Source organism: Panthera leo, chromosome B2, assembly GCF_018350215.1.
Source record: "Panthera leo isolate Ple1 chromosome B2, P.leo_Ple1_pat1.1, whole genome shotgun sequence".
NCBI classification, from domain to species: Eukaryota; Metazoa; Chordata; class Mammalia; order Carnivora; family Felidae; genus Panthera; species Panthera leo.
Genome location: NC_056683.1, coordinates 133,176,111 through 133,189,791, shown reverse-complemented (window position 1 = coordinate 133,189,791; position 13,681 = coordinate 133,176,111). Strand labels below are relative to the sequence as shown.

General features: G+C 43.0%; 1 protein-coding gene and 1 pseudogene across 4 annotated transcripts in view; both read right to left on the bottom strand.

Annotated features, from left to right (window-relative positions):
* The window catches only part of SASH1 (SAM and SH3 domain containing 1), a 316,969-nt gene that overhangs the window by 67,888 nt on the left and 235,400 nt on the right, over positions 1-13,681 (bottom strand). For all 4 annotated transcript variants that reach the window (XM_042940041.1, XM_042940040.1, XM_042940043.1 and 1 more), the window contains 2 exons: positions 11,804-11,916; positions 4,525-4,626 (listed from right to left, as the gene is read on the bottom strand). In XM_042940041.1, coding sequence (XP_042795975.1) covers positions 4,525-4,626; positions 11,804-11,916 — 215 coding nt within the window. The remainder of the gene's footprint in view (positions 1-4,524; positions 4,627-11,803; positions 11,917-13,681) is intronic.
* LOC122219273 lies at positions 8,480-11,666 on the bottom strand (annotated as a pseudogene).

The following is a 13,681-nucleotide window of genomic DNA, read 5'->3' as shown; positions in this document are numbered from 1 at the left end:
AAGCGCCTAAACCACCGCGGCTCGAGCAGGACCCAGTGGGAATTATCTGAAATTAATTACTCTGCTCTCAGGCGAACGTAGCATAATTGAGGAGGACTATTTTGGAAGGAGTTTCTTGCTGAGTCTCCATAAAAACACAGGACATGGGGGAAGAGGGGCGAGTGTCACCTACATTAAGATTGCAATCAAGTTCAAGCAAACTTTAAACAAGTGGTGGTCAGCTGTAGGAACGAACAGGGTGACTGAAAATGGGTGTGGGCTGTTTGCACAAAGCTAGCTAGCAAAATACACGGGGTAAATAACAGCACTTCAGAAAACTCCATGGCTGCTGAATGGCCTGTCTCCACCTACCTCTGAGCAAAAAGTCACTCTAGAGCTTCTGGAAGACTGTACTAGAAATGGAGGGTGCACATGGTATTTCTGGCCCTCCATCCAAACAGAACAAGCTGGATTTATTTTTTGAGTCATCTACGAAGAAGCAGTTTGCTAAGATGCGAATAATGTAAGTGCGTACATGACGTCTCAGGTCTGTGTGAGCACATGTGGGGGGTGATTTTTACCTCTATGCCGCGGGGTAGACTCCGTTAGGGCAGGACCTCGTCTCTCCCGCTTCTCTACCTTTGTAACCTGAATATCTAACCCTAAGCCTGGTATACAGCAAGCGCTTGGCAAGATGTCTCCTAAACGAACAAAGAAACGCTCAAGACAACGAATGTCCATCTTCTAAGACGAACCCATTTTATTCCGACAATTTATACTAAGATGTTGGTTCTGATGTACCCGCTGAAGGGGATCCAAACAAAATAATGCCTAATAACGCTTTCCTAGCCGCTCGTTCAGGACCACTATAGTACTTGGTTTATATTAACTTTTTCCTAAACGAGACGAGCCTCCCTCCTTGCGGTCCAAGTGTGGGAGGTTTTCTATAGTCCTGCTTTTCCGACTGGATCATCTTATAACCTTCCCCCCTTGACTCAGATGCTGTTAATCAGGGCAGTACGCAGGGAGCCTGATACTAAAGGACCCACTATGGACAACTGGGTCTTTGTGTTCTCCCCAAATTGGGTTTGAATCACATCAGTCCTGAGTTACTGTATTTATTCTTCATGATTCTTTGGGTTCATGATTTACATTTGTATCATGCTGGTCTTTAGGACTAGGGGATAGGAGACCCAAAAAGGCACCCTGAGATCCACAAACACAGTTCTTTTGATCACTTCACAGTCCCAGGACACAATGCTGGCCAGCATACGATACGTTTATTACTACAAACGCTAACTTCTCTGTCTCTTTCACACAAAAGCAAACCAAGCAGGGCTTTCAAATTCATAATCCTCTGGGGGCTTGTTTTGTGTTTTGTTTTTTTGGTATGTTTTTTTAGCTGAAATGGAAATCTGGTGCTTGACTCAGGAAATCGGAGACAAGAAAGTAGCACGAGGCTTATATTTACCCCTGATAAGCCATCATTTGCTGCTTAGATGCAAAGAAGCCGTAAAGACGGAGTCTGTGGTTATAGGACGTGAAACATGCTCTTAAGGCAGCCAGGAAAGATGAACGCTTAAATGCAACTTTGTTCACTAGTATTTCTCAAACACAAACACACCATATGAACTGGACACTGAGTCAGACACTCGCTGGAGACACAAAGATAACATAGCGTGTCTTTCAAGGAGCTCACGATTCCCAAGGAGGTTAGAATGTGTCCAGTGAATTCTGATACTCCAGGATAATGGTCAGGTTTCAGGTACGAAGCTAGTTTAACAAAAGCACAGAGTGGGAAGCAATAAAATATACTTAAGGAGACTAAAGGAGGTTTCAGAGAGACTGAAGTTGGACTTTACTTTGAAGGACGCACAGATTTTTACCTGGGAAAATCTCAAGGAAGGTATTTTAGATAGAGGCAATTGCACGAGTTAAAGCGGAGTGTGTGAGGGGCACGTGGGTGGCTCACTCGGTTGAGCATCTGACTTCGGCTCAGGTCATGATCTCGCAGTCGGTGAGTTCGAGCCCCGCGTCAGGCTCTGTGCTGTCAGCTCGGAGCCTGGAGCCTGCTTTGGATTCTGTGTCTCCCTCTCTCTCTGCCCCTCCCCAACTTGTGCGTGCTCTCTCTCTCTCTCAAAAATAAAAAGCATTAAAAAAAAATTTTTTTAAATACCATGAATAATAAAAGTCATCCAAATAAAAGAAGTAAAACTGTCTCCATTCACAAATGACATGATCTCATATGGAGAAACTCTCAAGATTCCATCACACAAAAACTGTTAAAGATAATGAATAAATTCTGTGGGACACCTGAGTGGCTAAGTTGGTTAAGTGTCCAACTCTTGGTTTCGGCTCATATCATGATCTCACAGATCTGACTGCGCAGAGCCTGCTTGGGATTCTCTATCTCCCTCTCTCTCTGTCCCTCCCCTGCTTGCTTTCTCTCTAAAAAACAGGTGAGTAAACTTTAATAAACAAACAAACCAATTCCACAAAGTTGCAGGCCACAAAATCAACATGTGAAAATCAGTTTTGTTTTTATACACTAGCAATGAACAATGTGAAAAAGAAAATAAGGAAACAATTTGACTTACGATAGCATCAAAAAAATGATAAAATACTTAAAAATAAACTTAAGGCAAGACATATACACTGAAAATTATAAAACATTGCTGAAAGAAATGAAAGAAGACAAATAAATGCAAAGATATCCTGTGTACATGGGTTGGAAAAACTTCATGTTAAGATGACAATACCATCCAGATCAAGCTACAGACCCAGCGCAATCCCCGTCAAAATCTCATGGCATCAAAAAAAATAAAATAAAAAAAAATCAAACAAACAAAAACAAAACAAGAATGAATCTCACAGCATCTGTTGCAGAAATAGAAAAATCCATCCTAAAATTCACAAGAAATCTCAAGGGAGCTGAGCAGCCAAATCAATCTGAAAAAGAAGAACCAAGCTGGAGGCCTTGCACTTCTTGATTCCAAAACTTACTACAAAGTGACACTAATCAAAACAGTAGAATACCTACAAAGGACAGACATGTAAACCAACGGAATAAAATCAGAGAGCCCAGAAATAAACCCCAGCATACGGTCGATTAATTTTTTAAAAGGACGCCAAGACCATTTAATGAGGAAAGAACAGTCTTTTCAACAAATGGTTCTGGGAAAACTGGGTTATCTATCTACAAAAGAATGAAGTTGGACCCATATGTTACATCATATATAAACATTAACTTTAAATGGGCCAAAGACCTAAACTTAAGAGCTGAAACTATAAAACTCTTAAAAGAAAATGGGAGAGGATGTGTGGGTGGCTCGGTCGATTAAGCATCCTACTCTTGGTTTCAGCTCAAGTCACGATCCCAGGGTCGTGGGATCGAGCTCCGCATCGGGCTTCATGCTGGGTGTGGACACTGTCAAGACAGTGAAAAAGGCAACCGCAAAATGAAAGAAACTATTTACACATCGTGCTTCTGACGAGAGATTAATAGCCAGAATATGCAAAGAACGCCTGTAATTCAACAGCCAACAATAAAACAACCCAATTCAAGAATGAGCAAAGAACTTGAATAGACATTTCTTTAAGGAATATATATATATACCTTCTCATTACCATTTTATACCCTTTAGGATAGCTATTAACAAAAAAGGGGGAAATTACAAGTGTTGGTGAGAGAAGTACAGAGCTGAAACTTTCACACATTGCTGTCAGAAATATATAATGATTCAACCACTGTGGAAAACAGTAGAGTGGTTCCTTACAAAAGTAAACATATAATTAACATGTGATCTAGAAATTTTACTCCAAGAGACACACTGAAAAGAAGTGAAAGCAAGGACTCAGATATTTGTATACCGATGTTCACAGCACCATTTTTCACAACAGCCAAAAGGTAGAACACCCAAGTGTCAATCAGCAGATAAATGGATAAACAAAATGCGGTCTATCTATATGGTGGCATATTATTTATCCTTAGAAAAGGAATGAACTTCTGGCATGGGCCGCAAGGTGGATGAACCTTGAAAACATTATGCTACATGCAATAAACCCGACACGGAAGGACAAAGACTGCGATCCCATGTACATAAAGGACCTAGAATAGTCAAATTTCATAGGGATAAAAAGTAGAGTGGTGGTTTCCCAAAATGAGGGAAAGGGAGTTACTGTTTAATGACTATGGAATTTCTGTTTTGGATGATGAAAAAGTTCTGGAAGTAGATTTTGGTGATGATTGCACAGCATTTGTGCTTAATGCCACTTAACTGAATATTAATCGAACTGAAAGTGCTTAGAAGATTAAATGTTAAGTTACACAGAATTTACAACTAAAAAACAGAGCATGACTAGCACTGTTTGGACTGCAGGTAAGTCTATCAAGCAAAGAAAACTGAGTAATGTGTCAGAAGAGACACTTATCTTCAGATCTGGGTGGGACCTGGTAGATGCAGAAAGAAGTCCAAAGGCAGAAACTGCCTAAGATCTACTGTCTGGTAGAAGTGGTCGAGATGCTCAAAGAGACAGCAAACTTACGTTGCAGTTTGACGAGCCATCGAACGTCGGGTAGGAACCGTCTGGCCAGTCGGCAGGGTCCAAGGCCGCTGACTGCCGGTGCTGGGCCTCATACTCTTTGAGCTACAACAAGAGAAAATGAAAGACTGAAATGAAAATAACGGCCAGGGCTGTCTACCAAGCAGCAGAGAGAATGTTCTGGGCACCTTCTTCATGCCACTGCTGGGGTCTCAGTGCCGGCCAAAGACGAGGTTCTCGAAACTGAGAGGGAAACGGGCGGCCTGCCCTGTGATTTTTCATCTACACCAACCTGACGGGCACAACGGACTCTTTGTATCCCGTGTTCTAAAAACAACCTTGATTTTCACTCCAAGGTCCTCCAGCATCAACACTGATCTTTCTCAGTTCAATTGTAAGTTCAAAAACAGAAATTGTCTGTAGGGTGGCCTCTGAATTACTTCTCTTTGTAGAAGACACAATGGGGTAGACTATGGACATTTTGATAAGACACAGGTGGAAGCCGGAAATGGACTTTCTAAAATCACTTGCTTTTCTTGTTCTAGACTGCTTCAAGTTACCAGTTACATGTTATCACCTAACAAACATTATGGGCTTTATTGGAGAACCTTGTGGATGAGAGGAAAATAACCAACTATCTAGAATATGTTCAGAGACTAATCTAAAGTTTGGGTTTGGACACTAGGTTTCTACTTTCTGAAATAGAAAGACAAGTGAGATATTATAAGAAATTGGCAAATTTTAAGGCAACAGAATTCGATGAAAGGTCTTTTAGAATGGCAAATGTGAGAAGTTCCAAGTGTGTTTTCATAAAACATGTAGAAATTTAACTCTGCAACAAAATACACTGAAGTTGCCATTGTATTAAAATTCTATTATAAAGTAGTTTTTAGATACAAATTTAAGACACTGATTAAATCAGTTCCATAAATCAAGACACCAGAAAACCAGAAATGAATGATCTGACCTAATAGCCCAGGAGATGGTCTTCAACCTACAGGAGCTACACAGATGTAGCAAAGTCATCATGTTGACAATATCCCTCGAGGGAAAAGCAACTTTCTGAAGTATCACTCCTACCAGGAAATTCTTTTCTGTGCATACTTGTGACGGGAGACAGACTGGGGAAGGCAGATCATAGTGACTGATTGGCTGCAGAACCAATCGGGAACCCCTGGGCCAATTACGTAATTCCTCCGTGCCTCAGTTTGAAAATGAGGATGACGGAAAACTATCTCACGAAACAACTACCACAATCGCTTAATACAACAAAACTCTTAGCACACCGAACGCATGCAACAGACTCAGTATGAGCATAGTATTATCACCACCCTTGTGGTTTCAGATCAAAGAGAACTCAAAGTTCACATCAACTCCAAGAGTTTGTTTGCTCTTTGCTAATATCATTTTAATACATTTTAGTACATTTAATATCATTTTAGCACATTAGGGGCATTATTTTTACTCTAATCTTTATAGTACATTTATGTAGGAGAATGCTCTTTCCTGGGGCTCCTGGGTGGCTCAGTCGGTTAAGTGTCCAACTTCGGCTGAGGTCATGATCTCACCGTTTGTGGTTCAAGCCCCACATCGGGCTCTGTGCTAACAGCTCAGAGCCTGGAGCCTGCTTCGGATTCTGTGTCTCCCTCTCTCTCTGCCCCTCCCCCACATTACAAAAAATTAAAAAATAAAATTCTACGTTTTAGAGTTATAAAACAGGATCTCTAAAAAGAATTTGAAGTGCGTTTTACAAGGGGAAAACCTAACCTGATTTTATATACATACATACATATAGATATATATATATATAGATATATATATATATATATCTATATATATATATCTACTCTTTTATGTTCCACTTTGCTCCCAAAGAAGCTCTGACTTAAATATAACTTCATGGAAGAAAGACAATTGATGATTTCATTTGAGAACTTAGATCTTTTAAAGCAAATGTACAGTTTTAAAACAATGACAGAAGTATGTGTGTGCACGTGTATGTGTGTGTGTGTGCACGTGCGTGTGTGTCTGTCTCAGGAGGAAATACTCCTTTCACATCCTATTTTCTTAAGTCCCATAGTTTGCTCATACTTGAAGTCTAGGACATGATTCCTAGAGGGATGGCCATCTTTAGTAGGTTAATGCTTACTCTATTTTTAAAACCTTTGAGGAGATACTAAAATGTCCCATTTCTACAAGAAAAGAACATTTATATTATATCTAATCTAAATCCCCTCCAGCTGCAATTTAACTTCATTTCCTTTTATTCTGTCCTCAGTAGAGATTAAAACAAAATAAAACAAAACACTCTTCAGTACATCCTGAAGAGATGTTGTTTAATCATCCTTCATATACTTGGAGACAGTGATTAAGTTCTTTTCTGCTTCTTCTCAGAGATAGATCTTTACCATTTTTCACCCATGGGATCTATTTTAAAAACCCCACAATCATTTTGTTGTTTTCCTATGGATTCTCTCCATAAGCCTCTGTAGTTGTCCAGATCTCTGTGACTGATCACAGTTGCTGCTGCAAGGAAATAATTTAATAATATATATAGGTTCCCAGTTTATAAGTGTGAGCTCTGGTATACCAGATGCCCAGACTCTGTTGCCAAAACTGTTCATCACTTCCCCAGTTACTGTGGATTTGGGCTCACATCTACACCCTATAATTCTCTCTGGAGAACTCTCCATGGTCGACAGGATTCATTTCCCAGAGGTATCTAGAAGGCTGCCTCCTCCTCCCCAATCAGCTTTAAGCCTCTCTTTCTCTGGCAGGACAACTTTACAAGGCAATTCACCTTCCAGGGCTCCCTACTCCCTAGGGGATGGTTCTGAAGCTAGATTTCTCCTAAAATTGCATCTCTGTCCAGATTTTTCCTCTGGCTCTTCTGCTACCTTCCCTCACTTAGCGGCAGTCAAGTCAGCAACAAACATTGAGCCCCCCCCCCCTTTTTTTTTTTTAATAAGCCTCAAAGACTTTATTTAGGACTTTCACACAGATACGACCTTATGGAACCAGCCACATGTTTTCCAGATGGATAAATATGTAATATTTAGTAACTGGATCAAGTTACATGAGTAGTCTTTTGTATTGATAATTATATTTTAGGAAATATGATTATTAAATCATGGTTACAGGTCTCCCTCAATTTCCTATAGATAGTGCTTCCAGGTAAAATGTCAAAGGACATATTTTCCTACGACATAGCTCCATCATGCTGAGCATTACTGTTCCAAAGCAAGAGAGTTCTCTTCTAGCCAAAACTTTAGAACGGAGTTTATTCCCTACCCACCCATCCTCACACACCACAAAAAGTACCCGATAAATGAATAGCCTGTGGATTCCAAGTATCTCAGAACTATCCCAAGATGTGAACACCCTGAACTTACTTACCAAGAGTTACATATGCTTTTAAAATTAGCACCTGGGGGGCACCTTGGTGGCTCAGTTGGTTAAGTGTCCAACTTCGGCCCAGGTCATGATCTCACAATTTATGGGTTTGAGCCCTGCATTGGGCTCTGTGCTGATGGCTCAGAGCCTGGAGCCTGCTTCCGATTCTGTGTCTCCCTCTCTCTCTGTCCCTCCCCCGCTCACACTCTGTCTCTCTCCCCTTCAAAAAAATATATATTTTTTAAAAAATTAGCACCTGGAAGTTGTATTATATGGAATATGCTAATTACCTAGACCCCTCCCAATTTTTTTTTACTAATAAGCTTGACTTCTCTAAAGCATATGTAGTAAGTATCCACCACAAAACTATTAGAAAATGTTTGAAGTGCTGTTAGATTTGATGGAAGTATTCAGTTAACAAAATATAAAAACCCTAAGTTAAGCCACTGTCTGTTTAAATTACACATTCAAAAAAATACAGAGTTGTTTCATAAAGGTCATTCTCTTCAAATGCTGCTTTGCGGCTTACAGTGGTGTTTCACATATTAATTCCTTGTAGCCTTTTTCATTTTGATCTCAGTTGGTATCGACAACTGGGATTTTCAGGTGTGTGAATCATGGCTGTGTATAAAACATCCATCAATGAGATCAAATTCATATAAACAAAGCATAACGGACCAACCCGTCTTTGACATTACACAAAATGCTCCCAAAACAAGGATGTACCGGGGGATACTCCCACCTCCACAAACAGCTCACAGGCAAATTTCTCTCCTGATCCTGGGTTGTCCCCTCAGGGGTAACATTTAGACGTTCTACCCACGGGTCTTAAGGTGTCTGATTAACAGTGAGAGAAACCTACACCCGATGTCCTGAAGGACCATTCTCATCGAGAGGTTCAAGTCAAAGGGTTTTCTTTTAATACCACGACCAAGTAAATTTAGCTCCTTGACCTGGTCATTAAAGAGGCAGATCCTTTCCACAGACTATTATCTGCTCTAAATAACGTCTTGCTTCAAGTGTGCTGTCTCTGGCCAATGCAGCAGCCCATCCAGGCACTAGTAGCTGAAGACGTATGCTGCCCTATCGAGGGCGGGCCAAAGGGCTTCCCTGCTACTTCATCGTCTGGCAAAGGACACCCATCTTAGCGTGCAGAATCTCGTAAAGTTTGGAGAACGTCATCGGTTTTGTTCTTCACCAAAACCTGTGCTTCTGGATCGCCTTACAGAAAATGTTTTTGACCTCTTGATGGAGCTCTGCCCCGAGAGTCGGCAAGGCTGCCCACCTGGGAACAGACGGACGGCACGGCTAAATTCTCCACCCGAATGCACACACCGCCGTGTCACCTTCGCGTGGCGTTAACTTCTGATTTCCTTTCCTGTAAACAGTGGCTAGCTGGTAAAATGATCGGCTCGGACAGAGCTTCGAATTAACTTTTCTCTCCACCTTTGAAAATATTCCTTTGTTGCTTTTCAAACTAGAGACATGTGCCACCTAGTCTACGGGCCTCCCACCCTGAACGCACCCGATCTCGCCTGATCTCGGAAGCCAAGCAGGGTCAGGCCTGATTATTACTTGCATGGGAGAAATGTGCTACCTAAAACTGACCATGTTAAGGCTGCTTTTTAGAAAGTTTTTATTTATTTTGAGAGAGAGAGAGAGAGAGACAGAGTGCACGCGTGTGCGCACACATGAGCGGGGGAGGAGCAGAGAGAGAATCCCAAGCAGGCTCCACTGTCCGCGTGGCACCTGACGTGGGACTCGAACCCCCGAACCGTGAGATCATGACCTGAGCCGGAATCAAGAATCAGAACCTCAACCAACTGAGCCACCCAGGCGGCCCAAGGCCACTTTTAATATTTTCTTCTGCCCCAGGAAAACTGGATTAGGTACATCCCATGCAACTCCCTTTCCAAACATAGGTGTGGCCAGACGACTGTAGACATCGTCTGCATTCTGATCTTCATTTTTATGATTAAAAGGGCAAGGCAGGCGGCATTTCTCCGCAGAAGTAAACATCTCGCCTGTCGCGGTAAAACTAAATGCAGGTTCGTGTTTCTCACATGTATCTTCTAGGCATCCAGTTGGATATTTCCCCAAATGCCATGCCATGCTCGAGGAACGGAACTGGAAAGAAAATACACAGAGGACTCTGTGTTTCCGCTGGCAGCTGGGCCAGGTGGCCAGAGGGGTGGTGGAGGAGGGAGACCGGGCTGAGCGTGAAAGGGGATCTGCAGCAAGGACAAGGGGTTGGCACCTGTCATCTGTTCCATCGCTGGCCCAACACTACTTTGGTCCACCAGGGACACTGCAGGACACTTTGGTCCACCAGGGACACTGCAGTAATAAATTAAACCTTTTTTTTTTTTCTTTTAAACTGTTGAGGTTTAGAGTCAGGTACACTAAACTAAATTGAGGGTTCCTGTCACAGTTTCAAGGTTTCAGGTCTTTCAGATTCTACTTCGTGGTCTAGTCTTAACACATTAAATGGTTCCTTGGTGACTTAAAAGTTTTCGTTTGTTTCTAAACCTGCCGAATTTATCACTGCCTACACAGCACCAAACCAGCTGATCAAAGTGGAAACCCAAGAGTCCATCAGTCAGTTGGTTTGGCAACAACCAAGTAGGAAATCTCTTTTTTTTTTTTTAATTTTTTTTTTCAACGTTTTTTATTTATTTTTGGGACAGAGAGAGACAGAACATGAACGGGGGAGGGGCAGAGAGCGAGGGAGACACAGAATCGGAAACAGGCTCCAGGCTCCGAGCCATCAGCCCAGAGCCTGACGCGGGGCTCGAACTCACGGACCGCGAGATCGTGACCTGGCTGAAGTCGGACACTTAACCGACTGCGCCACCCAGGCGCCCCTAGGAAATCTCTTAATAACTGTGACCTCAGTAACAAATGCTACCCCAGTCCCCTAAGGGTTAATTAGGTTCTTTTAGTGCTCTATTTAACTCTGAGCAAAAAGTGGGTGCCACACTAAACTGTAATTAATATCTACTTAGAAATAAAAGGAAGCAAAAGTTTAAAGTAGACCTAAAGCTTAACTTTTAGGTTATTCAGAGTTTCGTTTGTGATAGTCTCTTACGGAACCGACGTTTGCAATGGTTGTCCTATATTAAATTTTACTCGGCTTTTTATTTACTAATTTTTTGTCCTTATTACGTTCTTATCAATCTTTTGATGAGGCTTGGGAATTTTGCAATGGCATTCAGAGAGTCATTTTCCTCGTTAAAGTGGTCCACAGCTCAAAAATATTTGCCATTCATTTACTCATGTAGTCGCTGAAGATGGAAATCAAAACGTACAACATGGAATGCTTGTATTAAGTAAAGAGAGTGGAATCAGTATTTTATCCGATGACATAGGTACCTGATGACCGCCACCAAAGTTATCATCAAAACGCTATTTTCATCTATCCCTGTACCCTTTGAGGCACTGGTTTTAGTCCCCTACAGCTGCGATAACAACCTGCCATAGAGCAGGTGGCTTAAAAACAACAGAAATTCCTCATCATTCTGGAGGCTAGAAAGTCCCAGATCAAGGGGATGGCAGATTTAGTGTGTGGTAACGACCTGCTTCCTGGTTCACAGACAGCAATGTTCTCACCACGGGTCTTCACATGGGGGAAGGGGTGTGGGAACTCTCTGGGGCCTCTTTTATAAGCTCACTCGGTCTATTCATGAGGACTCCACCCTTAGAACCTAAGTACCCCCAAAGGCTTTACCTCCGAATAACACGGCATTGGGCATGGGAATTTAATATATGGATCTGGGGGTTGTGGGGGAGGGCGGACGTAAACATTCAGGCTTCAGCAGTCCCCAAACATTTTTCCATGTCAGGGGGGCCAAGGACTCACAAATGTAAACCAAATCATCTATGCTCTTACCCTTGCAAGTGCTTCCTCAATGGTGATCATCTTCTCCTTGACCATCATCATCAGCTGAATCCGTTCCTCATCACTCATTGTTATCTCGCTGGCAACGTAGCCCACATCTTCTCCTAGAGATTGAAGAAACAAGAGAAAACAGAATGCTAATCCTGAAAGCTCCTCGCTCGTTCCGGGCTAGAGAAGGAGGTAATTCAAGGGCGCTGTGTAGCATGGTACGTTACTGGAGCAAGGGAAGCAGTAACGGGCTACTTTTGAATAAGCCAACGAGTCCGTCTTATCGAGAAACAGGCTCCGAGAGCCTATGGACGTTACCATAGACACAGACCCTTCAAAGCGATCGGAGCCTTTGTGATGGAGGGTCTAGCAGAGTTGTTTTGGAAGAAAGCTGACAGGAAGTCTGGAATAGCAGCGGGGGATGGAGACCTAATTTAAAGACCTGCTTAGAGCCGATAAGCATTCCAAAGTTCCTTTGGCTATGGTCCTCTGTGTCCTTCCATTTCAAATATGAACAAGAGGAAAGTTTTTTGGGGAGGGGAGGGAGGGACCCCTCTTTCACGACACAGAACTTGAAGGTCACAGAGTCAGCGGCAGAACAAGACCTACAGCCCAGTGAGACCCTAGATTCTTCCTAAACTGTGCGACTGTCGTTCCTCACAGGAGAAGCACAAATAAATACAATCGCAGGGATGCGGCATTTTGGTTCACTGGAGGGAAGGTTATCATATATGTATACATCTGAAAGCCTCGTCATAAACACGCATCCAAACTGGGAGGGAACTCAGCTTGCCACTCAAAACTGAAGGCAGCCAGAACTGCTCGGGGCCATCCTCGCTAGGATCCTTCCAAAGTGCTTTTCCGCAAAGCCAACGGATGGCCGCTGCCTGTAATATACGTGAGCCACGTTGGCTTGTGTGCTTTTGGTCAGCGTGTGAGGCTGTAATGCACAGACTGGGAACAAGCCCACGCTCCGGTCGCTCATCTTTCTCCTGCCCGGTCTTTCTTGCGCATACTTTGCCAGCTTCGGTGTCACTAGGATGCTGGGCTGTGGCTAAATTTGCCCTTGGTCTAGAGGGTCAGTACAAGAGTCCGGCCGCAGATCGGCAGGAACCCGCTGCAGTCGGGGCAACCCTGGAATTCACGTTCCCCCAGGTTTCCCTATCTCATTTCCATTTTGTAATCAATCAGTCCAGAAATACCACTCACGCTCCCTTCGCCACTCATCTACTTGTCCGGAAGAATAATAGCGTGTGCTGGGTGAGGAGACAAGCCTGCTGGTTTGATTCATTTTACTATCTGCGTCGCCTCCGATGGTGGAGGGGGCGATGGGGAGCTGGCTGGATTTGTTTTTGTTTTTGTGTGTGTGTTTTTTTTTAAATCCACACGCGCCAGCAAACTATTGGCTTCCTCCCTCCCCCCATCCCTTTCTCGCTCTCTTTTTCCTTTCCTTTCTTTCTAAATAAGACTTTGTTGGGATCCAAGGCTTACTCTGCATCCCAAGTGATCCTGGGTGCGTACCAAAAGGAAACACTGGCAATGTCGAAGCGTCCTAGCTTTATGGCAGGACAACTGAAATGACCCCACCGAATGTTGCCGAGGACCCAGGTGCGCTAACCGGTGTACGTGCTGTCCCTGTCCGCTTTTCTCATTTCCGTGTGTCCCGATGACTGGGGAAGCATTCTGAACAGGGTAGGACGCTACGACTTTGTAAAAGAAAACAAACAGTGTCACTGATGAGCAACTGAAAGTTTTCATCTCATGATAACCTCATTCGGCTGGACCGGAATCCAGAAGTGGCTTTGTTTCTGTTTCTGTTCCCTCTCTGAATACTGGGGAAACATAAATTACATAACGGGGCCGCAAAGGGACGACATATTT